The sequence below is a fragment of the Cavia porcellus genome, unplaced genomic scaffold (genome assembly GCF_034190915.1).
Source record: "Cavia porcellus strain 051 isolate PalLab524CR breed Dunkin Hartley unplaced genomic scaffold, mCavPor4.1 scaffold_2, whole genome shotgun sequence".
Classification (NCBI taxonomy): domain Eukaryota; kingdom Metazoa; phylum Chordata; class Mammalia; order Rodentia; family Caviidae; genus Cavia; species Cavia porcellus.
Window position 1 is genome coordinate 88,483,378 of NW_026947485.1, and position 25,934 is coordinate 88,509,311.

At 34.7% G+C, this 25,934-nt stretch overlaps 1 protein-coding gene across 9 annotated transcripts in view; it reads left to right on the plus strand.

The window, feature by feature from the left end:
• Atrnl1 (attractin like 1) overlaps positions 1-25,934 on the plus strand; it is an 833,524-nt gene that overhangs the window by 172,926 nt on the left and 634,664 nt on the right. For 8 of the 9 annotated variants that reach the window (XM_063244803.1, XM_063244801.1, XM_063244808.1 and 5 more), the window contains exons 12-15: positions 1,445-1,653; positions 2,571-2,689; positions 22,552-22,684; positions 23,816-23,997. In XM_063244803.1, coding sequence (XP_063100873.1) covers positions 1,445-1,653; positions 2,571-2,689; positions 22,552-22,684; positions 23,816-23,997 — 643 coding nt within the window. Of the gene's footprint in view, positions 1-1,444; positions 1,654-2,570; positions 2,690-22,551; positions 22,685-23,815; positions 23,998-25,934 lie in introns of those variants that run through there. The other variant, XR_010046243.1, reaches the window with a different exon arrangement.

Genomic DNA, 25,934 nt, shown 5'->3' on the forward strand with positions numbered 1-25,934 from the left:
CTCAGTGAGATAAAGAAAGAATTAAATTTTCATTTTAATTAATGGAAAATAATGCATAACTTTTGACTAATCTCTTAATCTTAGATTTTAGATTTTATGTCCATTGGGAAGTTGGGCTGGATGAATATTAAATTATCTTTGCCCTTTACATTAATAGAATTTTTATTTCAGTATCAAAAATTTGGTAATTTGGGGGCTGGGGATTTAGCTCAGCAGTATAAGCGCCTGCCTTGCAAGTGCATGGTCATGAGTTTGATCCCTGCACGGTAAAACAAAAAAAAACAAAAAAAAAAATGGTAATTTGGACTAAAATGACACTACACAATTTGCAGCTTTATCCCTTAATTTAAAATATGGAATTCAGAATTTTATTATAACCTTATCCTAATTATATAAAAATTATCCAGTGTTGTCACACAGTGACTTGATAGCCATAATGAAACTGTGCAACTGTTATCAATTGAATCAAAATAATAATGAATGAAATGCAGTGTTAAAACTTTTAGGTTTCTCTGTTGAAACTGTGTTTGTTTGATTTTTGTTTCAACTGCTTCTCAGTGAAAGTTATTCTTGAAATATTTTTCCTATTTCCATTTATTATGTCAATATATATATATATATATATATACACACATATATATATATATATATTGTCTTTTTATCGGTACCAGGGATCGAACTCACGACTGCCTGCTTGCAAGGCAAGCGCTTATGCTGATGAGCTAAATCCCCAGCCCCAATTATGTTAATATTTTTAGAAGTAAAAAATATGCTGTTTATGAACATGTCAAACTTTTTTTCACACTAGTTAGTATCAGTTACTTTAGCACTGAAATTTTGAAGAGTTTTTTATTTTACTTTTGGTCTTTTATTTAAGAGCAAAACAAATGAGAAGATCTCTATCAAATTTCTAAATTCTATGTATTAATAATGACAATTCTAGATAAGAATTCATAAGTAAATCTTATTCATGTAAACTAATCTATTTCATCAAAATTATTTCCTGTTCTATTAAGACAATAGATAATTTTTCTGACAAGAATGTTATAATTCATTCCTTCTCTTTTTTTGGGTTAATAGAATGCTGTTTTGAAAACTTGATTTTCCTTAGTGTGTTAAGATGTATAGAATGTTTTAGGTTTCTTTTAAGAAGGCTTTAGGAAATCTTACAATAGTTCATATACTATTTTCATGGTATTATATGTTAGAAATATGATTTTCAAGACTGTTCTGAAAAAACATCTTTAAAAAGAATACTACCTTTTAAAAGTGAATTTGTTACTCAGAAACTGTTAATCTTGTTTTCTTAAGAGTTTTGTTTTTTTGGACTGGGCATGCATATAGCTCGGTGGCCTGCTTGGCAAGTGCGACACCCTGAGTTTGATTACTGGCACTAAAAAAAAAAAACCCAAAAAACCAAAAAACTTTTTTTTGTTTTTAATAGGTCTATGTATATATTTGGAGGATTTTCTAGTGTACTCCTTAATGATATCCTTGTGTATAAGCCTGCAAATTGCAAGGCCTTTAGAGATGAAGAACTTTGTAAAAATGCTGGTCCAGGCATAAAATGTGTTTGGAATAAAAATCACTGTGAATCTTGGGAATCTGGTAATACAAATAATATTCTTAGAGCCAAATGCCCTCCCAAAACAGGTAAGGCTTTTTCTCCTTTCTTTTCTGCCATCAAAATTTCTCTGTTTGACTAGAAGTAGAAATGTACTTTGCTGTTAGGAATTGTCTTTAGTGGCTTACAGAAATGAAAAAAATTATAATCTAATTCAAAATCTAGTGTTTGAATTTAACAGTGATTAATAATTTAATACCTTTGTTGGCTATTTATAGTTTTATTTTTGAAATATATGTGACTATTCTACATATGAATTATTTTGTCATATAAAGTAAAATACTTTTAAGTTACATCACTCTTATGAAATATTGTGTACTAAAACATGAAGATATTTATTCTTATTCTGAATTAGTGCCATAAAATTAAGACATTTTCTAGAACTTTATAATCATTGTTTCAATATATTTCTTTTAAATGTTGAATAATTCAGATTTATGTGAAATTACCAGTCAGTATCATTTTTATTTATTTATAATTTCGATAATATTGTTTAATTTGATTTACTTAGGTGAGAGCTTTTATGCATTTTTGATTATACAATTAAAATATACTTTCAAGTTTTGCTAGTCTATATTAACTCAGATTAACTAAATATTTTTATAAAGATTAATATAACAGTATTTTAGTGACATTTGTTTTGGATGTATAATACATTTTGTTTAATAAAATACTTATATTTTTTCACCTTGAAAATGTAAGTTTAAAATGGCTGTAGGATTCTAATCGATTGAATAATTTAGATATACTAGAAGTTTAAAAACCTATAAACACATAAAGTTGTCTTCAGATTGGAGAACTTGTTTTGATATTAAAGGGCATTTTTTTGGTTAAAAATTTCTGGGTGATTTTTAAAGAGTGTAAATTTGTGTATTATAAATTATGACATTAAAAAATAAATTATGACATTTTCTTTTATATTTTGTCTTCCCAATTTGTATTACAGCTATTTCTGATGACAGATGTTACAGATATGCAGATTGTGCTAGTTGTACAGCCAATACAAATGGGTGCCAATGGTGTGATGACAAGAAATGCATTTCTGCAAATAGTAACTGCAGCATGGTTGGTATTCATGATTAGATCGTGATGTAAACATTGCTGTATTTCTATGTTGCCATTAGATAGCACTGTACACATAGAGGAAACACTTTATACATTAAGATATTTAGAAAGTATGTACAAAATGATTCAGTGATCTGTCATGAGGTTACAGATTCTTTTATATTTATTTAAACATGTTTTATGACTTAAGATGTGCTCTATTTCAGAGAAAGGTTTGTGTGTGCTGTGAAAAATGTATATTATGTTGTTGCTGAGTAGAATATTCCTTAGATATCTTTCAAGTACATTTATTTTAAGATATGGTTAAAGTGTGATATTTCTTTGTTGATTATTTTTGCCTAGTTGACATGTTATGGTAGTGCAGTATTGAAGTTTCCCACTATATTGTGTTGATATTTATTTGATTTTCTATGTACAGTAGAATTATTTTATGGAATATGCTGGCATTCACTGAACATATTTATAATTATTATTTTTTTTCTCAAATCATTTGCTATGAAGTATGTTGTGATCATTTGTATCTCTTTTGAGCAGATTTGGCTTGAATTCCCTTTGTCTGAAAATTGGATTGATACTCCTGTTAGCTTTGGGGCTCATGTTGCATGGATATCATTTTCCATTCTTTGTCTTTCAGTCTATGTGTTATGGATAAGTTGTGTCTCTTGTATGCAAAATATAGTTGGGTTTTATTTTTGATCTGACCTGTATGAATTTATTTAGTTGAATGGATAGTTAAGATAATTTAAATTGTGAGTTATTACTGAATGGTATTGACTGATTCCTTTTTGCTTAAATGCTCACTCTATTTGATGAATTCATTCTTTTAGGCTTTTTGGTGGTGGTTCCCTCATTGTCTCTCTGTAGGGTTTCCTGGAGTACTTTTTACAGTGTTTGTTTGGTAGTCATGAATTTCTTTTTTTTTTCCTTTTTTTTTTTAAATTTTGAAGGTAGTAAAATATAACAGAACAAGACAGAATAAAGCCAATCAAGACAATACAGTGAAATTGGTACAGAACGTCGTAGCAGGTTACCAGGATAACAGTAATAGATACCATCGTATATCTCGTTACTTCACAATAGTTGTCCTTTCAATCAGGTATAGCAAAATCAAGCCAAATACAGAATATCATTAAACCTATCAAAGCATAGTATTGAATAGAGCAATACAATTAATCAAAACAAAGCAAAACAGTGATAATATTTGCCTTCAAAGAGATGGTAGAAGGAAATCCCCCATATTTGCTATATTGCATACGGTCATCTTCCCAAGAGATGCTTAGACCTCTGGCTCCCATTTGCTAACAGGGGAGTGGAGAGGAGGAAGGGATATTTGATTTTCAGCCCGGGCTGGTAGACTCATGGCTGCCTACCAGGGAAGCAAGTGGGTTGCTTTGTTGCCCAGTGCCCTAAGTTCCAACATGGTGTGGATCTTGGGAGACTCTGGCTGCCTAGTTCTCTCCCTGTATTGCCCCTAGTCATGAATTTCTTAAGGTACTTTTTGCCATAGAAAGTATTTGACCTTCAATTTTGAAAGATGTTTCACAAAGTATAATATTCTGGGTTGATGTGTAGTGGAGAGGTTCTTTTCTGATCAAGGTTATTTGGGATTCAGTATACCTCATATATCTGGCAAGTAAATTCTCTTACCTTGGACATTTTCTCTTATGATTTTGATAAAAAACTTCTTTTCTGACTTAGATATTGTCTTATCTTTCTTTAACTACTATGATTCTTAGGTTAGTTGTTGTTGAATTTGGCCAGTCATATCTTGTGTCATCTTGTTTATCTAACTTTTATGTTTTTTATCTTTTTTAACTTTATGTTTTTTGTTTTCTTTAAGCTCATAGTTCATGTCCTTTGTTAAGTCCCTTATCTGCTGACTACATCATTCTGTAGCTAGCTGAACATCTGATCTATTTTTTTCTTCTTTTATCGCATCATATATTTTAGCCATTTGGTTTTTTACTTCCTCACTGTTAGTGCTCTTGGGAAGTGAAGAATTTGTGGAAGCATCTTGTTGCCTTATTTTTTAATGTTTCTTTGACTGTGCTGAGGATTGAGGGTCAATTAGACTACAAAAACTCTGTCACTATTATGGAAGAGATTTTTTTAAAAAAATTATTTTAAAGAGAAAAAACCCTAAAATTTCAAAACAAGAGAGTAACAATGGTTAATATATTGCATGTTGTTATCTTCGAAGTAGTTATTCAGAGTGCAAGATAAAGCATGAAAAATTGTCTGAACAATATTAGTACAAGCCTGTCTTTTCAATGAACTAAGAGAAATTAGTAGTGTAAGTATATAAACTATCTTGTGTATGTATACATGTATGTATATATATATATTCTTTTTACTTTTCCCTTCCTTCTTGTCTCTTTTATCTCATCCCAGTTTCTTTTTCCTTTTGAACAGTTTCTTCCCACTTCACAATATCTGTTGTGTTTTGGATCTCCCCACTTACTCCTTCAGCTTTTCACACTAGGAAACAATACAGTGCTTACACATGTCAATCTGATTTATTTCACTTCTGCATATGGTCTTGAATTGCATCCATTTACCTATAAAAGTCTCAATTTTATCCTTCTTTATGACCAAGTAGTACTCCATTGTATAAAAATACCACATCTTTTTTTATGTTTCTCTGGTTGGTGGGCTTTTGGGTCGTTTCTACTATTTTGCTGTTATAAATTGGGCTTCTATAAACGTGAGTACACAGATATTACTGTAGTATGATGTTTTGAATTATTTCAGGAAAATACACAGAAGGTGAATAGCTGGGTTGATTGAGACCTCTGATCCTTGTTTTATGAGGACTCTCCACACTGATTTCTACAGTGGTTTACCAGTCTACACTTCCACCAGCAGTAAGGAAGGGTTCCTTTTTTCCCCATAGCTCCTCCAACATTTGTTGTTGATTGATTTCTTGATAATACCCATTGTTTCTGGAGTAAGGTGAAATCTGTGTTTTAATTTGCATCTTTCAAATGATCAATGATGTTGAACATTTTTTCAAATATTTTCTATTTTTATTTCTTCATCTGAGAAGTGTGTATTCACCTCAGATGCACATTTTAGTACTAGGTCTTTGAACTTGGGGGATCTGATATTTTTTCAATTATCTATGTGTTCCAGATAGCAGTCTTTTGTCTGACAGACAGTTGGCTATAGTTTTTTGCCACTCTTTGCTTTATTTTTTTTACTGTGTTGGTGACTTAATTTATTATGCAAAACCTTTTAATAAGGTAAGATCCCAGTTGTTGATTCTTTGAAATATTTCCCATGAGTCTGGATTTTGTTCATGAACTCTTTGCCTACACCTATGTCTTCAAGATTTTTACCTATTTTTTCTTCTAGTACATTCAGTATTTCTGTTTTAATATTTAGATTTTTGATCCATTTCAATTTTAGTTTAGTGTATAGTGATAGACATACCTAGGTTAAGTTTTACGTATGTGGAAAGCCAGATTTTCCAGCACCATTTATTAAAAAGGCTAGCTTTCTTCCAAAGAACGTGTTTGGCCCTTTTGGCAAAGATAAGGTGGCAGAGTGCAGTTGGAATTGTGTCTGCATCTTCTATTCTGTTCCATTGATGCTCAGGTCTGTTTTTGGCAAACACCATGTTGATTTTATCAGTCATTTTGTAATATAGTTTTAAATCAGGAATTGTGGTACCCCTGACTTGCCTTTGTTAACCAATATACTTGCTATTATAGGTCTCTTATGGTTCCAGTGAATTTTAGGAATATTTTCTCTAATTCTGTGAGCTATGATAGTGGCATTTTGATTGGTATTACACTAAATTAATATAATGATTTTGGGATTAGGGTCATTTTCATTGTGTTGATTCTTCCTACCCATGTGGAAGGGATATCTTTCCATTTTCTGATATTCTTTTTGCTCTACTTTTTCAAGATACTGTAATTTTTATTATATAGATCTTTTACTTCATTTGTTAGATTGATTCCTAAGTATTTGATTTTTCAAATGCTTCTGTGAAGGATGTGGTTTTCCTAATTTTTCTCTGTGTGAGTTTGTTGTTTGCATATAGGAAGATTATTGATTTTTGATTGTTGATTTTGTATCTAGCTATGTTACTGAATTTGGTTAGTAAATCTAGAAGTGTTTTGGTGTAGTTTTGGAGATTTTATATGTAGAGTATTATGTCATATGTGAATATGATAATTTCACTTCTTCCTTTCCTATCCTTTTGTATGGTTCTTTTGTAGAAAGAACCATAGTGCTCTGGCTAATATTTGCAGAAGTATAATGAACAGGATTCGTTATAGTGGGAATTCTTGTCTTACTCTTGATTTTAGAGGGAATTCTTTCAGCTTTTGACCCTTTGCTATCATGTTGATTGTTGGTTTGTCATAGATGGCTTTTATCAGCCTATAGTAAAAACTCCTCCAGTTTTCTGTAGAGTTTTTGCCATGAATGGGTGTTGGATTTTGTAGAATGCTTTTTCTGCATTTATTGAGGTGTTCATATGTTTTTTGGTTTTGGCTCTGTTAATATGGTGTATTATATTTATTGATTTTCATATGTTGGAGCATCTCTTTGTCACTGGAATGCATCCTGTTTGATCATGGTATATATACTTTTCTTGATGATTTGCTGTATTCGGTTTGCCAGTATCTTGTGAAAGTTTTGGCATCTATATTGATTACAGAGATTGGTCTGTAGTTTTCTTATCTGGTTAGGTCTTTCTGTGATTTAGGTATCAGAGTAACACTTGCTTCCAGGAGTGATTGTGGAAGTATTGTTTCCCTTTCTACTTCATTAAAGAGTTTCAGCATTAATGTGATTAGGTCTTCTGTAAATTTGTTGGGGAATTCACTAGTGAGTCCATCAGGCCATCTGAAGGTTTTTAACGACATTTTCAATGTATTGAATGATATTAGGTTATTAAGGATATTTATATTTTCTTGATTCAGTTTTGATAATGTGTATGTGTCCACAAATCTGTCTACTTTTTCATTGGTTTCCATTTTATTAAACTACAGGTTCTTGATGTAGGTATTAAAAATCTTCTGTACTTCCACAAGATCCATTGTGATTCTTTTCATTCCTAATCGATTGAATTTGAGTCATTTTCCTCGCCCTTTTTTGATAGGTTGGCTACAGGTTTATCAATTTTATTTAACCTTTCAAAGAACTAACTGATTCGTTCATTGTATTATTTTCTTGGATTCAATTGCATTGATTTCTGCTCTGATCTTTTTCTTCTCTTGGATGAACTTTAGGTTTGATTTGGTCTTCCTTTTCTAGGAGTTTGGAATTCAACATTAAGTTATTTGCTTGTTCTCTTTTCCTGATGTGATAAAAATTTTCCTTGTATGACTGCTTTTATTCTTTCCCCCAAGTTCTGGTATGTGTATTGTCATTTTCACTTAATTGTGGATATTGTTTAATTTCTTTTGTGACCAGTTGGTTGTTCAGGAAGGTGTTATTTAATTTACATGTGTTTATGTAGTTTTTTATTATTTCTTTTGCCATTGATTTCCAGTTTCATTGCATTATGGTTAGAGAAGATGCATGGGATAATTTCATTTCCTTTGCATTTACTTGAGCATATTCTATGGGCTAATATGGGTCAGTTTTGGAGAACTTCCTATGTTCAGCTGAGAAGAATGTGTATTCTGATGTTTGGGGGGGGGACACCCTATGGACATCTACTAAATCCATTTGTTCAACAGAATTTTTTTAGTTCTCATATTTCTTTGTTGATTTTTTTTTTGTCTAGTTGATCTATCTAATTGTGAAAGTGGAGTATTAAGGTCCCTCATTACAATTGTGTTAGTGCTTATTTGACTTTTTATGTACATGAATATTTGTTTTATGTAATTGGGTACACTAGTGTTTGGTGCATAAATATTTATGATATTTATCCCTTTTTCTTGGGGTTTTCCCTCAATAAATATATAGTGAGCCTCCTTAACTCTTTGATCAGGCTTGGTTTGAATTTTACATTGTCTTCAAGTAGAATAGCTTTTTTTCTGGGATCTTGTCACAAGGAATATTATTTTCTATCTTTGATTTTCAGTCTATAGATTTCTTGAGTTAAGTATGTTTTTTGAATGGAGCATACTGTTAGATCTTGCTTCTTGGATTCATTCTGCTAGTCTGTTTCATTTCATTTATGAGTTGAATCCATTTATGTTGATGGTTACTCATACTTACGTTTTTTATTGCATTTTCCTGTTGTTTGTTTTGTGTCTTTGCTCTTTGCTTAATTGCTTGCCCTTCCTAGTGGCTTCTTCCTTGTGGTGTTTTTCTGGTTGTGGTCTTCCTTTTCTCTTTCTAATGAATGCTTCAGAGCATTCTGAAAAGCTGGTTTGGTGGTTATGAATTTCCTCAGGTGTTCTTTGTCAAGGAAGTATTTTATTTATCCATCCAATTTTGAAAGATAGTTTTGTCAGTTGTCAATCTGTGTTGGAATTTGTTATATTTTAGGGCTTGAAATACGTCACTATAAAAATTTCCTTGAGATGAAGGTTTGTGGTGAGAATCTGCTGTGATTCTGATGGATTTTCCTTTATAGGTGATTTGTTTCTTTTCTCGATTTTTAATATTTCATTTTTCTCCTGAATTTTTAGAATCTTGATTATTATATGCCTTGATATCGATTTATTTTTTTTCATGGCTGTTTGGAGTTCTGTATGCTACATTTATTTATATGTCAAGTTTTTTGTCCATGCTTGGAAAGTTTTATGTCCTTATTTCTTGAAGTTTTTTATGGCATTTGCACTGTCTCCAGCTTTTTCATTGATCCCAATCAATCTTTTGTTGTTCTTCTTTACTTCATCTTAGAGCTGTTGAATTGGTTTTTCATGGTCTCTTACTGTTTTTAAGATAGCTTTCTTTTCATGATTACTAGCCGCCATTCTGTCTTCAAGATCTGATAGTCTGTTCTCACTTTTGTTCAATCTTTTGCATATACTTTCAGAGGAGGTCTTAATCTCTTGTATTTTTGTTTGTGTTTGTTTCTTGGATTCCATTTATTTTCCTATGTTGGATTTTTGTGGTTTCCATCATTTTTCTAAGCTCTTCTATTTTTTTATCTGTGTCTAACCTAATATTTCTCATTTTGAGCATCATTTCTTTTGTGTACCTGAGAGATTATTTTCTCTCCACTTTTTTTTTTACTTCTGTTCACATCATTTCAGAAAGTTCCAGTGTTTGAATTCCAATTTTCTCTATCTTGATGTACTCCAGGCTTGTCTTGGATAGCCTGGGATTTGGGGTTAAATTTTGTTCTTATGTCTTGTCATTTTCTATTTTCTATGTTTCATTTTGTTTTGTATGTTGATACTCATAGGATTTTTGGTGCAATGAAAAAGAAAATACAAAATAAAAATAGCCTTGATTCCAAGGACATGGGGAGAAGTCCATGACCACTGGCAGCGTGGCTTTCTCTACCAGAATATGGAGTATGGGATATACCCATAACTTCTGACCAGGGGTAGCACTTAGAGCGGTCACTGATGATGGGCGAGCAGCTGATTGGGACCCTTTTCGCACCAGTACTCTCTGGTGGCTCTAACATTTTAAGGCAAAATCCTTTCATTCCTATCTTTTTATTCTTAGTAAAGCAGCGAAGTCTCTCTCTTACTACTTCCTACTGAAAGGGGGCACTTTATTGAGGTTTAGGAAGGTTGATGCCCATGTAGAAGCTGGTGCCAGGTGTTTTAGCCAGGACAACTTCATCATTGGTGAATACCCGCATGTTAGACTGGAAAAACAAAGAGACACAGTGCTATGAGAAGGAAGGCCACTATCATTATTTAAGGACCCAGGTGAGGTAGAAGGAAAGGTGCCTTTGATTTAAATATGCTATTCCATCAGGACTACTGTGAGGTAGAATTCTGAAAAATAAGTGTGGGGTTGGGAGGAATGAAGTAATGAGAGGTAATTATTTTTTCATCTTAAAGGATAAAAGTTAAAAATATAGGTAGATAGGGCTTGTCTCTGGTCCAGGAGTTGAGCTAGAAAGAATAAGAGGCATGAGAAATATAAGGCCTGATTGAATAATATTTGGGAAATTACAGAGTAGAGGAAGGGAGGGCTGTGGCTGTGTCACTATAAGGAGCTAAGAGCCTAGGTCCATAGGTGTCCCATGTTTAACTAAATAGCTGAGGCTGGAGAGAACTAAGATAGTTGTCCCGTAGAATAACGAGAAGACGATTTTACACATGATGTGGGAATCTTTAAAAAAGACTGTCAAGAGTCTTGCTGTAGAAAAAATAATTAATAGAATATAAGGAATCAGGAACCAAATTGGATAACAAAACATGATTAGCCTGAGAGTTGTGGCTGTGATGCCCTTGGTGAGATGGACATGGGTGGGAGATAGAAGATGAGATGACCACTCAGGGTGGTTAGATTCAGGGTTGGGAGGGTACCACTTAGCTTGAGTGATGTGAAACAAAGATGGCAGTCTAGCAACTTTGGCTTCTGTTGGGGTTACCAAGAAGACCAGATAGGGGCTGTGCTATCTTGGTTGTAGGCCTTGGGATGATTTCCTGTAACAAGACTTTAGTAACTATATCAGCAGTCTCCCTGGTTGTGGGAAAGGCTTTTATTTAATCCTGAAATAGTACAAACAAAGGTGAGAAGATATTTGAGAGTTTTGTGGCAGGGCATGTGTGTAAAATCTATTTGTCAGTCCTGACCAGGGTTGTGCCGCGAAATTGATGAATAGGAAAGGAAGGGGGTAGTATGTGTCCCTGAAAAGAGGTTTTACTGTAGAGATGTGAGGTGTAAGTTGTTGAGACCTCAGAGTGTCTGGGTCAGTCTGCATAAACACAAAGGAATAAAAAAAGTACATTTTTAAGATCTATGATTATAAAGTGAGTGGTGGAGGGAGGGATACGAGAGAGAATGGTATAAGGGTTTGGCAACATTGGGTGGATTGGGGTAATGACATTATGGATTATCTCAAGATCCTACACTAGATGATAAGACCCATCAGGCTTGAATACCGGGAGAATGGGAGTATTATAAGCTGAATGGGTAGGTTTAAGAAAACCATTGTCTAAAAGGTTTGATTATAGGTTTAAGTCCTTATAAATGTTTGGGAACTATGGGATATTGGGGAATGCAAGGAAAAATTGAAGAAGTTCTGAGTTGAATTAAAATAGGTGTGGCATGGGTAGCATGGATTAGAGGTATCTCAAACTATGGGATCAACTAGAGAAGAAGGGAGTCTGGAACCTGCATGGAATAGGCCTTGTCTGCAAAGGCTGTGTAGGTTGGCCATCAACACCCACTTATAGAGACTGAGTACTTAATACAGCAGCCTGAAAACTCAGTAAGAGCACTATACATGACCTCTATGTCCACAAGTATGGAAAATGTCTTACCTGAGATCTCCAGTGGGACTTGGGGCTCTGAGAAGGACACCTTAATGGAGGGCTATGGGCCCTGAGCCCCATCAGTCTTCAGCAGCAAGTCCAAGTAGATCAGTCAGTGATGAATCCAGTGGTGATGAGATGTTTTTTGAGGGTAAGGAGTTAGAGGATGGCTTACTTGCTCGCTGGTGGCTAGGATAGTCACTCTCCTGATGGCCCTTGACATTGCAGTAGGGACAAGGCCTCAGAAGAACACCAGGGTTGGGGAACTCTCTTGTCCAATGTCCTTCTTTGTTGCACTTGAAGTATGGTCTGGGAGGGGCTTGGGCAGCTCCACTTTGTCTCAGTTTACCTGTCTCAGAGCTCCAAGTGTCACTGCTAAAAGATCAGATTGTTATCTTTCCTTTTGATTTTATCTGTTATTGAAAATATGAAAAGTCATATTAAGAAGGTCTTCCTGTGAGGTTTGAGGGCCAAGTTTAGCCTCTTGTTGGCATCTGGCCCACAGTGGAAGGTATCTGTCTTCTCCACAGTCACAAGACATCTGGTTTTTATCTTGGGTAGATGTACAGCTTTAAGTCTAAAGGAGAGAAAGGCAAAAATCAATTAAGTATGCAAGAGTCAAATAATACAATCAACAGGGTATTCATGATTATAACTTTAGTAATAGCTTCCCATAAGGAGGATAAGGATAAGGTCTGGAGAATTTTAGAAACTGACATGTCATTCATTTGTCATTACACTCATTTAGGTTTTTACAATTGTGTAAGTATCTCCTGTGCTATTAGAATGTCTAATGCCATCTGATTTTTAGAAGATGTCATGTTTTATTAATTTTACCTTTTTATTTAGGAGAGAGATCAGCTGCAGTATCATTTAACACCAGTTGAGTATAGTTAATTATAGCCCCAATATACGTCATATAACCTTTTTTGTAGAAAAGATCTGATGGATCCCCACAAAAGGAAAAGTAATTTATAATTTTCTCTTAATTTTAGTTGTTGATCACCCAGAAGATTGATAACAGTACAGTGCAGTAAGATGCAGTAAGATTAACATAGAACATTAAATGGAACTATTATTTTTTATTAACCATGGGTGTTTTAACATTTGAGCACTGAAGAAATTTGTGACATTGTTTGAATTGCTCACTATTTAAGCATCTCTAAGTATAATATATACATTATATAAATTTTGTTTAAAAATTATCATTTGACTGGTGACCTTGTATTGGTCTGACCTGAATCTCCTGGCTGGAGTACAATAAAAAGGCAGATGGATCTGAAAGAAAACACTTGTCATCATAAAAACATCCCAATTTTACATTTGAAGGCATGAATATACCATCAGATCAGCAACAATGAATTGTCTTAGTCATATGAACTTTAGTTGAGGTGTCTCTTAGAAGGATATGGAGATTATTGGGACCTCCAATTAATGAACAAAGCTGGTTAAAGTTACCAAGTGGCCACTGTTTTGTTTATCTGTTGAAGTCCTGTCCAGTGTCTCCTCACTCCAAGGGAATTTGTTTAACCAATTTTAGCGTCATTTTGACCAGCTGGCATTCTAGGTGGAAACATATTATTTAAGTCTATAACCCAAATAAACCTTGATTAAATGATCTGAAAATGTAAAAGAGGAGGAAAACTTGTTGAGCCCAAATAAAAAGAAACAGCTGTTTACAGAGTAGGCAAATGGACAAACAGACAACAAATATATGGACTTAAAATCATCTTATAAAATCAGAATGCACTCAGATATATTTGACCAATTTGAACTATAATAAATAGACTAGTGTGAACCTTTTTGTAGATCAATTAATACAGATCTCTTGAAATAAGAATACCAGAAAAGGAACCTAATTTATGGCTAATCTAAGATAGCTCAGAAAGAAAAAAAGGAATATGGATATTAGCTAATTCTTTGACCAGTTGGTTCCTTAAGTGGGAGGAGAGATCAAGGCAGAGAAGGCTGTGGAATGGATGGCCACTGAGGGGCCAACCATCCAGCAGGTGTGTGTGGAAATTACCTGATGATTGGCTATAAAACAGCCGCTCATCACCATGTGACAAGGAAACACAGGCTGTTAGCAGGTTACCATGTGACCCACAGCAGGATGGCTGCTGCTGATCACATGAGGGGCCACAAGGGGACAACCATTGACCCTGAGATCTGTCCCCAAATGGCAGCGCCCTGTCACATGGTGGAGGGCCACAATATGGTGGCTGGCCTCCACGCGAGCTGCAGCAAGATGGCTGCTGGCAACCATGTGGCCTGCCAGAAGGCTGTATCGCTTAAGACCATTTATGGTGAGCCAGCGGACGGAGAAAATGGCAATGCAGGGAAAGGGGACAAAGAACTCTCAGATGGAACAGATGGCTTGCATGGGGGGGATTGAGAATTTGGAGACTGTGGAGAGATGCTAAGGGAAGGATTAGAGGCCGCTGTGGGTGAGGGAGGAGGAGAGGACAGCGCAGTGGGTATAGAAACTTTTGGTTGAGAAGGCTGCGAGGTTTGATCTTGGGGATAGAGAGGAGGGGGAGTAAAGACAGGGGCACATCATCTAACGGGTCTTGAGGGCAGGAGGGGAGAGTTTCTGGTACAGTAGAGTTAGTTAAAAATATTTGAGCTGCTGTACATGATATAATGAGAGAAGAGCACGTCTTAAGGGTAAGGAAGGCCTGTATATATGGAATTTCTGGTACCTTATTGCCAGTGTAACAAAAGTCATAAATTTTTGAGAATACAGGGATCAAATGTCCCCTCTTTAGGCCATGGGCTACCAGTAAGCTCATAGGTCAGCCATGCCTCCTGGCAGTAAAAGATTGTTTAATTTTTATAGTTTTCTTTAGGCTAAGGGTACCAAGGTTATGAAGTAGGCACCTCAGAGGTGTGCTTTTGGGTGACAAGAAATAGTATTCCCCATAACCAAATTAAAAGTGAGCCAAAAAGAACAATTTTGTCTCCAGGTGTGAGAGCTCTGGTCCCCCCCCCCCAAGGTACATGAAAATTGTCCCAGATTACACTTAACAAAAGAGATTGCCACCTATTTTGGAAGCATGATTAAAATGGCTCCAACCTGAACCCATTGGCCATCACCAAAAGGCACGGGATGCCAGAGAATCAGAATGTTGGCTTTGCCTGGGACCGTCCAAGGTACGTGAGAACTGCTACTTTAGTCCAGGGAAGGAATGGGTAATCCAGCGTGGGCCTGGCCCAGGGTAACAGAATACCCCGGAGGGAAATTGGCCTCATCTCTGGTAAATGAGTTAGGCTGGTGTTGTTTGTAGGCTGGTAGTGACAAGTTGAGCAGCTTCTGCATGTTGAGTAATGAGGAATTAATCCAAGATATGGTCCTATCTGTGAATTTGCAGGGGTCTCAGACTGGGAGGACCTCAGGGGTCATTCGCACTTCCTTCCTGGTCAGGGAACCAAATGATAGGGTTTTCGGTGCGATGAAAGAGAAAATATAAAGTAAAAATAGCCTTTATTCTAAAGATGTGGAGAAAAGTCCTTGACCACCAGTGGCCTGGCTTTCTCTAATGGAACGTGGGGTATGGGATATATATATAACCACTTAGGGTGGGCATTGATGATTTGTGAGCAGCCAATGGGGACCCTTTTCATGCTACCGCTCTCTGGTGGCTGTAACTTATTTTAGGGCAAAATCCTTTCAGATACTTGCTGATTTCTTTCAGTCTCCCTAATTATCTAGGCTTCCCTAGTGATATAGGGGAATGAAACTCCCAACCTACTATGTCTGATATCAGTTTGCGTTCTCTAAAATCAAAGAATGAATTTTAGGAACGATGGAGGTTAAGAGTAGAATGTATTTATTGAGAGAAAGAAAACTGAGAGAGACAGAAGGGGACCTGAGTGGGTTGTCAGGGACTCTATCTTTTCTAGGGACTTTTATAGAGTAAAATCATGGAGTGAGATGGGTTTAAGATAAGGAAAACTAGGAATTCACAATGCAGATGGGCATAAGATGAGTCAGACTATGGTTAAACAAAAAGATTAATAGTTCAGGTAACATCGATTAAATTGGGGACAAATGGGAAAGCACATTCTTAGCTCTTCTGGGGTTGGGATGGTGACTCCTAACTTCTCAGGGTGATGGGAACTATTTATCAGTCCTTAGGAGTTGGATGCATTTGCTTGGTCTTTTGTCTTGAGGCCTGGTCCACAGCAGGAAGTGTCTGACTCCCCCGTAGTTGCAAGGTATCTTGGCTTCTGCACTTGCTCCTTCAAGGACTCACCCCTCTCTCACTGCCTATAGTATTTATAATTCAATCAGCTGCCTGAAACACAAGGAGATATCTGTTTTTCAGGAATGTCTTCTAGACATAGGTGGTTCTTTATGTCTATCCCACCTTCTCAATTTGTTATGGATGAAAATGTATTGTTTCATTTAATACCAAGTCCTTTGATATTGGACCCCATACAATCACATTGTTATCATAGAAGGGAGCAAAACTGATTGTAACATGTATGGCATCCTGGCTAATGCAGTATACTTAAGCAATAACAGTTTCAAGTACCACTTAGATACTAACAAACTGTGGAAAGTCTTAATCTGATATCTTTAGACACAGGAGCAAATTCCTAAATTGTATAACAAAGTCCAGTATATCCTGTGTTCTTATATGCAGTGATTTGCAGAAGACTGAGGTCAAATATAGTAGGATCAAGTCTGAGTGTCAAAGGATTTTCACTCAAGTTTGAGTTTGGGCAACTGGAGGACACGGAAGAGAAAGTGAAGGGATTTTGAAGTAGATCAGAAAGGAAAGAGACAATGTTTATTCACACGAGTGTGTCATAAATTTAAGAGGTAGTTGAGGAAAGAGGAAGAGGATCAGTAGAAGAAATCAAAAAAAGAAGATAAGAAACCTAAACAGGAAAGAGGAGAAAGAAGGAAAAAAAAGAAAAAAAAAAAAAGAAAGAAAAAATAACCGCAAAATACAAAGCAGAGCAAGACAAACCCAACTAGATAAAAAGATAACCAATCAGTTAGACAAGGGCCAATAAAAGTAGTAAAGTTCCCCTGTTGTTTATAGTTCTGTGTTAGTATCCAAGAGAGAGCCCAGAAATATGCTGTATACTCCAATCAAGTTTGCCATTGAATTTGTGCTGGGTATTGAGCTGATCTTGCCTCTGGATGTGGGGGCAGGAGCTGGCCTTCTATTAGTGGAATTTGTCTGAGTCCTTTGATGTAGAATGGTGGACCTACCCACTTCTATTCTGCTTTTCTGTTTGCTGAGGCTTGACACTGCTTCACCTAATTTGCCAACTACTGGCTCCTTAATGGTGCTTTTCCCCACTGCTGGTCTCACTTGGATCTGCCTGTTTGCCTGCACAGGTACCTGGCCAGGTTTTGCAGAGTTGTTCTGGATGCCTCAGAAGAAGAGATCTTTTTAGTTAGTGTATGTTTCACAATGATGTGATCTTAAGTTTTGTTATGTTTTGGTTTTGTGTATCTTTTCAATCTACTTAATATAGAATGGTCAGACCCAGTCACTGTCTTTCAAGGCAAGACTAACTACTGATTATGTTAGCTGGTACAGAGCCTCCCATATATTTATCATGTACATCAAAACTTGTTTTAACAATTTCATCCTTTTTCATTGACTGTAGACTATAATATTTACTGACAGACCAAGCTATGGAGGATAAAGGAAAGTAAAAGGAAGAGAGAAAAGAAGGAAGCAGAAAAGAAAGAATAAAATGAGAGAAATAGAAATAATAGCAAGAAAAGAAAGAAAAAGGATCAAACTTAGTTGATACTGTTTTTTATAACCAGAAAAGAGTGCTGGTGGGAAAGAGGTTTGAGAGAACATTCATGTACACAGAAGAGACTCAGGGAGAAGAAAGTATAATTGGGGGTTGAGGGAAATTGTGAGAAGGTTGTTACCTATTAATACGCTGATGATAAACTTATATTCAAATCCTGAATACACAGTTTGGTGAGTTCTGAATTTCAATGAACGACACTATTTAGATTAAAGTACTGGTTTTAATTCTTACCCTTCTTTTCACATGTACAGATACTTCTCTCCTTATACACACAGATACACACACACACACACACACACACACACACAAAAGAAAGGGGATGAAGGATTATGAAAAAAGAGAGAAGAAGAAAAGAACCACAGTTTCAGAAACACAAAATTAAAGCATCTTTTCAGTTCTTTTTATACTGCAGTCTGCTCTGCACTAGGTTCACATATGGAAAAACGTTTAGGGAATTCGGGACAGACTGCTGAGTCTGGCTGTGTTTTGTACCTGCATATTCCTTGGTCACTGAGTCCACAAGGTGCATTTTCTTCTATTCTTTATCAGTCCAAATTCATCTTGCAAATCTCTCAGTGGTGCCTTCCTAGGATTTGTTCTCTTGCCTCCCTTTGGATGAAGTGCCTTGAGAATCTAGATGGATCTCTAAGCCCATCTCTTTTGTGTGTTGCTGCTCTCTGCTTGCTTTCAGTTTTAATCCTGTGGGCATAACTAGCTGGAAGTTTTGCCTTTTTTCTCTTTCTTTTTGTCTGTCTCTCTTTTTTAATCATCATACACTTTCAACTGGAGGAGGAGGTGGAACACAATACTAGATTGTATTTGGGCCAGAAGGGCTTTATTATTCTTTTTTCCCTTTCATCTGTGAGACTCCTTGTGCTTCCATGCTCACTTTTTATAAAGACCCCCTGGCTGCAACAAGTTAGACCGTCTGACCAAGCCTCATCTCTCTGACTCTATTTATGTCTCCCTCTCCATATGCCAGAAAGTGTCATTTTTCTGCCACAGTATCTTCTGGTACCTAGGGTTTATATGCTTAGCAGCCTTTGCCTGGGTATTGGGAGCTTCTGTTGTGGGTACTGAGAGTGGTGAACTGAATATCACACAGACACACATCTTCTTGGTGTCTGGGCGAACAACGAGATAGTGCCTACTTTGGTGTTGCTCAAACTACTTTTCTCCACTGGATCACTACGCATTGCAGCCTGTCCCTTACTAAGGCACAGCTTTTCCAGTGACCAACACCCTGTCACTAAGGAATGCCATGTTTTTTGTTTTTTCTCCTGTAGTGTTATTCTTTATTTATCCACGGGCTAGTGCTGACTGAGCCTCTGTCCTTTGGATGGTTCTGTGGCTGGTACCCTAATCTGTGAATCTTGAGCACTGGGTACCTTCTCCTAAAAGGAAGGGAAAATAGGTTAGGAACCTATTCAATGGATCCTGCCACTGAGGCAGTGCTTCTTCCTTCCTTCAGGATGTTAGATCCTCGCCCACAATGGTGCATTCACTCGACTTACAATAGGAGAGGTGCTTCAATCCAGAAGTGGCCTTCTTCCCTTTCTAAAGCCCCTGGTACTAGACTTGATTTGATAGGTATCTTCTTAATGTTGATTCCCTTAATGCATTGTTTGCTTCCTTTTTGAGTACCTGTGCTTCCCTGTGCTACTGCTTTTTAGTATCCCTTGGAAACCTCTGCCATTAGTTGCCTATGATGAATCTCTATGATTTATTATAAGAAATTGGCTTATTTGATTATGGTTAATCCCAAGATCTGCCTGTTACCGGTTTTTTGGGGTGCTAGAGTCTTCCTCTAGTGGTGATTTCTCCATTCTTTTTGTCCTGAGCAAAAAGTTGGTCAAGACAAGCACAAAGAGTAGCAAAAGTTTTTTAAAGGTAGGAAAAGAAGCACACTCTGCAGAATGAGTTTGGGCCAACTAAAAATAGGGAAAGCACACTCTACAGTGTGATGGTAGACCACCATGCAAGAGGGAACACAATATTAAAAACTCAATATGAGCTGTCCTTTTTGTCTCACCTATTCCTCAGGCTGACAATAGGCCTAGTCCATCCTATTGGAAATGTCCTAGAGTTCTCATGAGTAGTCTACTTGCAGGGTTTTGGAGCTGTTCTGTGCATCTCTCCTGGGATTTTGTAATGAATAGATCATACTTTCTAGTCAGTTTTACCACATCTTATGCCTACCACCTGCAAACTGAACACCTGTGAAACCTGGTAATGTTAATTCTAGTACAAGTACAAAGATCCTGTGAAGTAGCTGTATAAACCGGTGAGGGCATTCTGCTTTACTTACTATTATCATGTGGGTGCATGGCCACAGACATAATGAGGAATAATATTTAACCAAACATCTGGTTACTTGTGCTGATCAAATTGATACATAAAACTAACCTTCACATAATTCAAATGGAAAATATTATTAGTTAAGATTTCTATAAGATTTTATGTTGAACTTGTTTTGGAAAACTGTAAATTAATCTGTGTTTAAACACTGTCTTCATCTGTTCAAGCTACTTGAAGAAAACACTAAATGAAGTGGCTTATAAAGAACAGAAATTTATTTCTTATAGTTCTAGAGGCTGGGAAATCCAAGTTGTAGCACTGACATTCATTGTCTGTGAAGAGTTATTTATGGTTCTTAAAGGTAACTTCTTAGTGAGTTCTCACATCTTCAGCTCCTTATGAGGTCACGAGTCCTATATATGAGGGTTCTCTTATGACCAAATCACTTCTCCAAAGTCCTGCCTCCTAATACCGTCACATTAGAGGTTAGGCTTTGACATGTAAATTTTGGTAAAATAAGCATTCAGTCCATTACAGACATTTATGCATGTAAGACACATATATAGGTGAAAATACACATATCTAAAAGTCTCATGTAATGGTTATCAAATATTCATTTTGTAATGTGTCCTGTTGCTTTATATTTTAGTTATGATGATGTGTTAACAAGGAATGCAATAAGTATAAGAGAGCAGATGGAACTCATTTGTAATTTAGAATGTGATATAATGTTTCTTTTAGTTATTTTAGTCTGGTTATTAAACTAAATGCTAACAGATAAGTCTGCACTGATACTCTATTTCATTGTTTACCAGCATGTACTACAAGTTGCATAGTTTGTGTTGTAATAGGTCAAATAATTTGTTTTCCATTGATTTACATTTTAAATTTATAGGTAAAAATATGAATGATGATTTGTAGAATAATGATTATCCTTTGTAATCTGTTTACTAATGTGCATTTGGTTTATTTGGGCAAAAATTAGCTATATTTCAGAGTAACAGTCATCTTTCTTCCATTACCGATTAACTTGCTCTTTGTCTGACAGTTTCATCTATTGTGCTTGCTCATTATCAATAAATGACTGTACTGTTCTTGATGAAAAGCAGTAGAATTGCTTAGATAGTGATTCTGTTACCATTGATGTTCTGAAGACTTACATTATTGTTTTTTATTTTAGTATGCTTAGTCATTCTTTTGTCATTTTTATTGGTTGTTTTATTCAGTAATTCAAGTAGATTTATTTATTCCCAATTAGTTGGCAAATGTTTTAATGTATATGCTGATTGTTGTATAGATAATGACTTATATGCTGTATATAGAAACAAAAAGTTATAAATGAGGAAAAATAGTATAAAAGTTTATGTTGCCAATGAAAATATGGTGGAAGAATAAGAGCTACAAAGAAATTTGAAATTTATTAAAATGTATCATCCTTGACATTTTATGATGGGTAAATATAATAAGCACTATCTCTGGCTTCTTTTTATTTGCTGTCTTATATGCAGTTTGCTCTAAAGAAATTAATACTTTTGAAATGAATATGGCTATAGTATATTTTATATGGAAAAGTACTAGTGTTTCGTAAATATTTGGTGGGTGACATCGTACCTAAAAGGATACAATTTTTATAATTATTTATATATTTGGGATAGGTATAATTTAAACTTTTTTAGCCTTTTTGACTGGAAAAAATAAAATATTTATATCTCTTATATGAGAAGTCGAGGTAGGTAAGCTTTTCTAGTTTAGTTACAGCAAAGATTGGAGGATTGGGGCGCAACATTAAGACTTTTATATTATTTTTTTACAAATAAGTTTACAGGAAATGTTGAGCCTCAGATTTTACTATCTGATTTTCATTAGGTGTTTTCTTTTGGGTTGTTTCTTTTCTTTTGGGTTTGTTGTATTTTAGAGACAATTTATAAATGGAATAGACAATACTCTAAATCATTGGAAGTTTAGAGTTCCTCCAAACATGGTAGCCAAGCAGTATTTATATACAGGAAAAAGTGTACAGTTGATATACATAAGTAGCACAATTGGTTGTAATTGGGAATTTGCCTTATTTGGGCATGCTGTGATGAGGCATTTGACTTATGTGGGCATAGTATGATTAGTTGACAGCCTATGTTTGGCAAACGCTGGCTTCTGTGGTTGGCTGAGATTCTATTAACTGTTACAAGAATACATCCTTCATTGAGTGGCAGTTTGTTTCTAAATGTATTTCATTATGTATGAAGGCAGCTTTAACATAAACTTAACAAACAAGTGAAATAAGAATGATAAATTCTCATTCAGTAAAATTGGATTTGGAGTTAGAAAACTGTGTAAAGTTCACCATGTAATATAAATATGCACTAATGTTCAAAACATGGCTTGTGCAATGCATGGTAACATACTTTATGTTTAATTTTATAGTCTGTCAGAAACTACACCAAATGTCATGTAAGAAATGAGCAGATTTGCAATAAACTTACCAGCTGTAAAAGCTGTTCATTAAACTTGAATTGTCAGTGGGATCAACGACAACAAGAATGTCAAGCTTTGCCAGGTAAAGATTTAAAAACTTGATAAATGAGTTTTATTGGCTAAACAAAAAATATTCTAAAAGACGTTTCATAATTGTATATTGTTTTCAATTCTTTTTAAGGAAATAAATATATTTGAAAAATTCAGTGTTCATTTTAACATGATCAAAACCTGTAGGTAGGATATACATCAAGAAAATTTGTGGATTCCTCAATAACAGAGTTAAAGGCTGAAATGTTTGAGAGTTACAACTAGTTTCATAAGGGTTGCACTAATCCATTGAAGGCCTTTCATATCCAGCAAGAGGCACTGATAGGTTTAGTGTGATGCAGAGACTTACATGACTGTGTAGATCACTGTTTTCACAAAACATTACATTGAGAGTTAGTGCACACTAGGGCATAACTTTATATTTACACCTATATTTTAGACAGCAGTACTCTTTACTGTTCAATTTAGAGTCTATAGAAAAACTACTACTGCTCAAAAGTATGTTTAAACTCTAGAAAGACTTGAATAGCTAGGTAAAAGGACACACTAGACAAAAGACTATAGCTTTTTTACTAAGAGTATATAAATGAGATTCTCTTCTCTTAATTAAAGAATCAAAGAACCCAATTTAAATGATAACATCACACTGAGGTAACAAATTAGATTTGGAAGTCAGTTAGCCTTACATATAAGAATAACTTTGAAATTACTTTTACTATGCATTGGTTGTTTTTCTCTTAAAGTGATTTCAGCTTTTGTAAACTGGACTCCAGTACAAAAGCACAGCATATTGCAATGAAGTAGACTTATACAGAAAACCTAGCAAATAGTCACTGCGCTTTAATAAATGTTGTAGAGCTGTAGCTTATCTTGTTTAATAATTAAAGAAACATTTAGGATCCTCTGCTTCCATTTTTTTATCAAAATATTAAGCAACTTTTGTTTGGGATATTGAGATATTTAAAATGTTTTATTTAAAAAATAGTTTATGATATTTTGAAGATGATATGCATTGTATTAAGTGCTATTCTATTGTTTGGCTATGAAATTTTATTTTTTTCTACAAAATTAAAAATTGACTAAATTAATATAGAAGCTATATTTTGTACTCTATAATAATTGCTTAATACTTTTTTGTAATAGACAGTTTTTCTTTATTTAGCTCATCTTTGTGGAGAAGGATGGAATCATATAGGGGATGCTTGCCTGAGAATCAATTCTAGTAGAGAAAGCTATGACAATGCAAAACTTTATTGCTATAACCTTAGTGGAAATCTTGCTTCATTAACAACTTCAAAAGAAGTAGAGTTTGTTTTGGATGAAATACAGAAGTATACGCAACAGGTAACCTCCATACTTATTTATATTATTGAAATGTGGGTTGATAATCCCATAATTCTTGGAAGTGAATCATTCTTTTTGATTTTTTATATATTCTCTTAAAAATAAAAATGGAACTGATTTCAAAGATGAACTGGCAGAAACACCTCATTCTGTAGGTGTATTTCATAAAACAACTTATCTCATGTTTTGCATAGTAAACCATTATGAAATCGTTTTAATTGAATAAATACTCTTAAAAGCATGTGTATATAACTTCATTATGATAATTCCATACTGTGTAGCCTGATAGAGATGGTTTGGACTTAAAATTTTTCAGACTATTACCAGTTACTTGGTAAAGAAATACTTAATGCTTTTTTGATATAGCTGATTTTATATAATGGTGATGGAAAGTACATAATCTAGACATGCTACTTATTTCTACAAGGTAGTGATAGTTTAACCTTCAAGTACTAAGTTACTAATTTGAAAAGTGGAATTTTGAGCAATAAATGAGATATTACATGTTCATAGTATAAATGCCTTTGTCGGTGTTTGTTATAATTAGCATTATGATTTTCACTTATAGATTGTTTTTTGAAATAGAACCGGTATTATTTCCAGGAGTCATTGTTTTATGAATTACTAGGTAACTAAATGAATGTTTGATAAATAGATAATACTGACATTGATAGTAACCATTTTCCCCAGACTCGTGTTCTAGTTTTTCCACGATGAATAATTAAATTTTATGTGAACATTTACTTCACTATGGACCCTAGTTTTTTGATGGTTTTAGCATGCACAGTTCTCATGAGTACCTGTAATGGATCATCTCATTCCTAATGTCAGTTTCTTTCTTTAGAGCTAAAACTCTGTCTTCCATTAATAATATTAAAAATTATATTGCTTGTCTTTTATAAATATTATGATTATTTTGAACTGGATCTCACACTGTGATACTTTTTGGCCTTATTATAGATGCATGCCTGGAATTAATAGGATAAAGATAAAAATAATTAATTTCATATGACCAATTGATTTGTAAAACTTTATTGTGTGTGTGAAACTCTAGCTGCTTTTCTCTCAAAGAATGGACGAACATTATTTAAGATATATTTACTGAACACCTTTAGTGTTCTTGGCAATTTACTCTTCTTTGAATACAGAAATCAAAATACAACCGTTTATCTCAAATAGTGTAATAGAAAGAGATACAAACACAACTGTGAACTGAGATGTTTGCAGTGAAATATATACAACCCGAGAGTGAACATAGGTAGGAAGGTGGACTCTAGTCAGCAATATATACTGTAGGAAAAGTTCCTAAAGAAATGCCCTAGCTAAGTTTTATAGAATTTGGGGCTGGCCAGCACTTAAAGATATTTCTAAGGAGGCCAGAAAAAAATCCTATGTTCCAATTGAAAGTTACCAATTTATGGCTGGAAGGTAGGATATATATAGTGGCATACAGCAGAAACCTATTGATTTTATATTTTAGGAAAATAAGGCAGGGTATTTTTTAAGTTTTGTTTTTTAACATATGGAACATACAACATAAGTTAAGATCTAGTCTCTTCAGGCACATTATTTCTTTACAAAAATGAGTAATGAATACTTATTAATACAAAAATCAGTTGTAGTAAATATCCATCACTTATAAAGAGTTTATTGTTTGCATATTCACATTTTCTGAGTCTTAGAAAGTACTAGTAAAATTTAGTGTTTTTTGTTTAAGTCATATTAGTTTTAGTTGTTGCAGCTTAATCTTGAAGTGTGATATTTCAGAAGTAATATATTTTAAGGTTTCTTATGTTAGTTGCTAATTTTTTTGTCTATTACAAATCATGAAATTAGACTAACATTTATTGTGGATGTATGATGAACTTAGACTTGGTAATTTGCTGTCTAGCATGTTGTATAAAATGAAGGATGTTTTGTTTTATCAGAATGCTGAA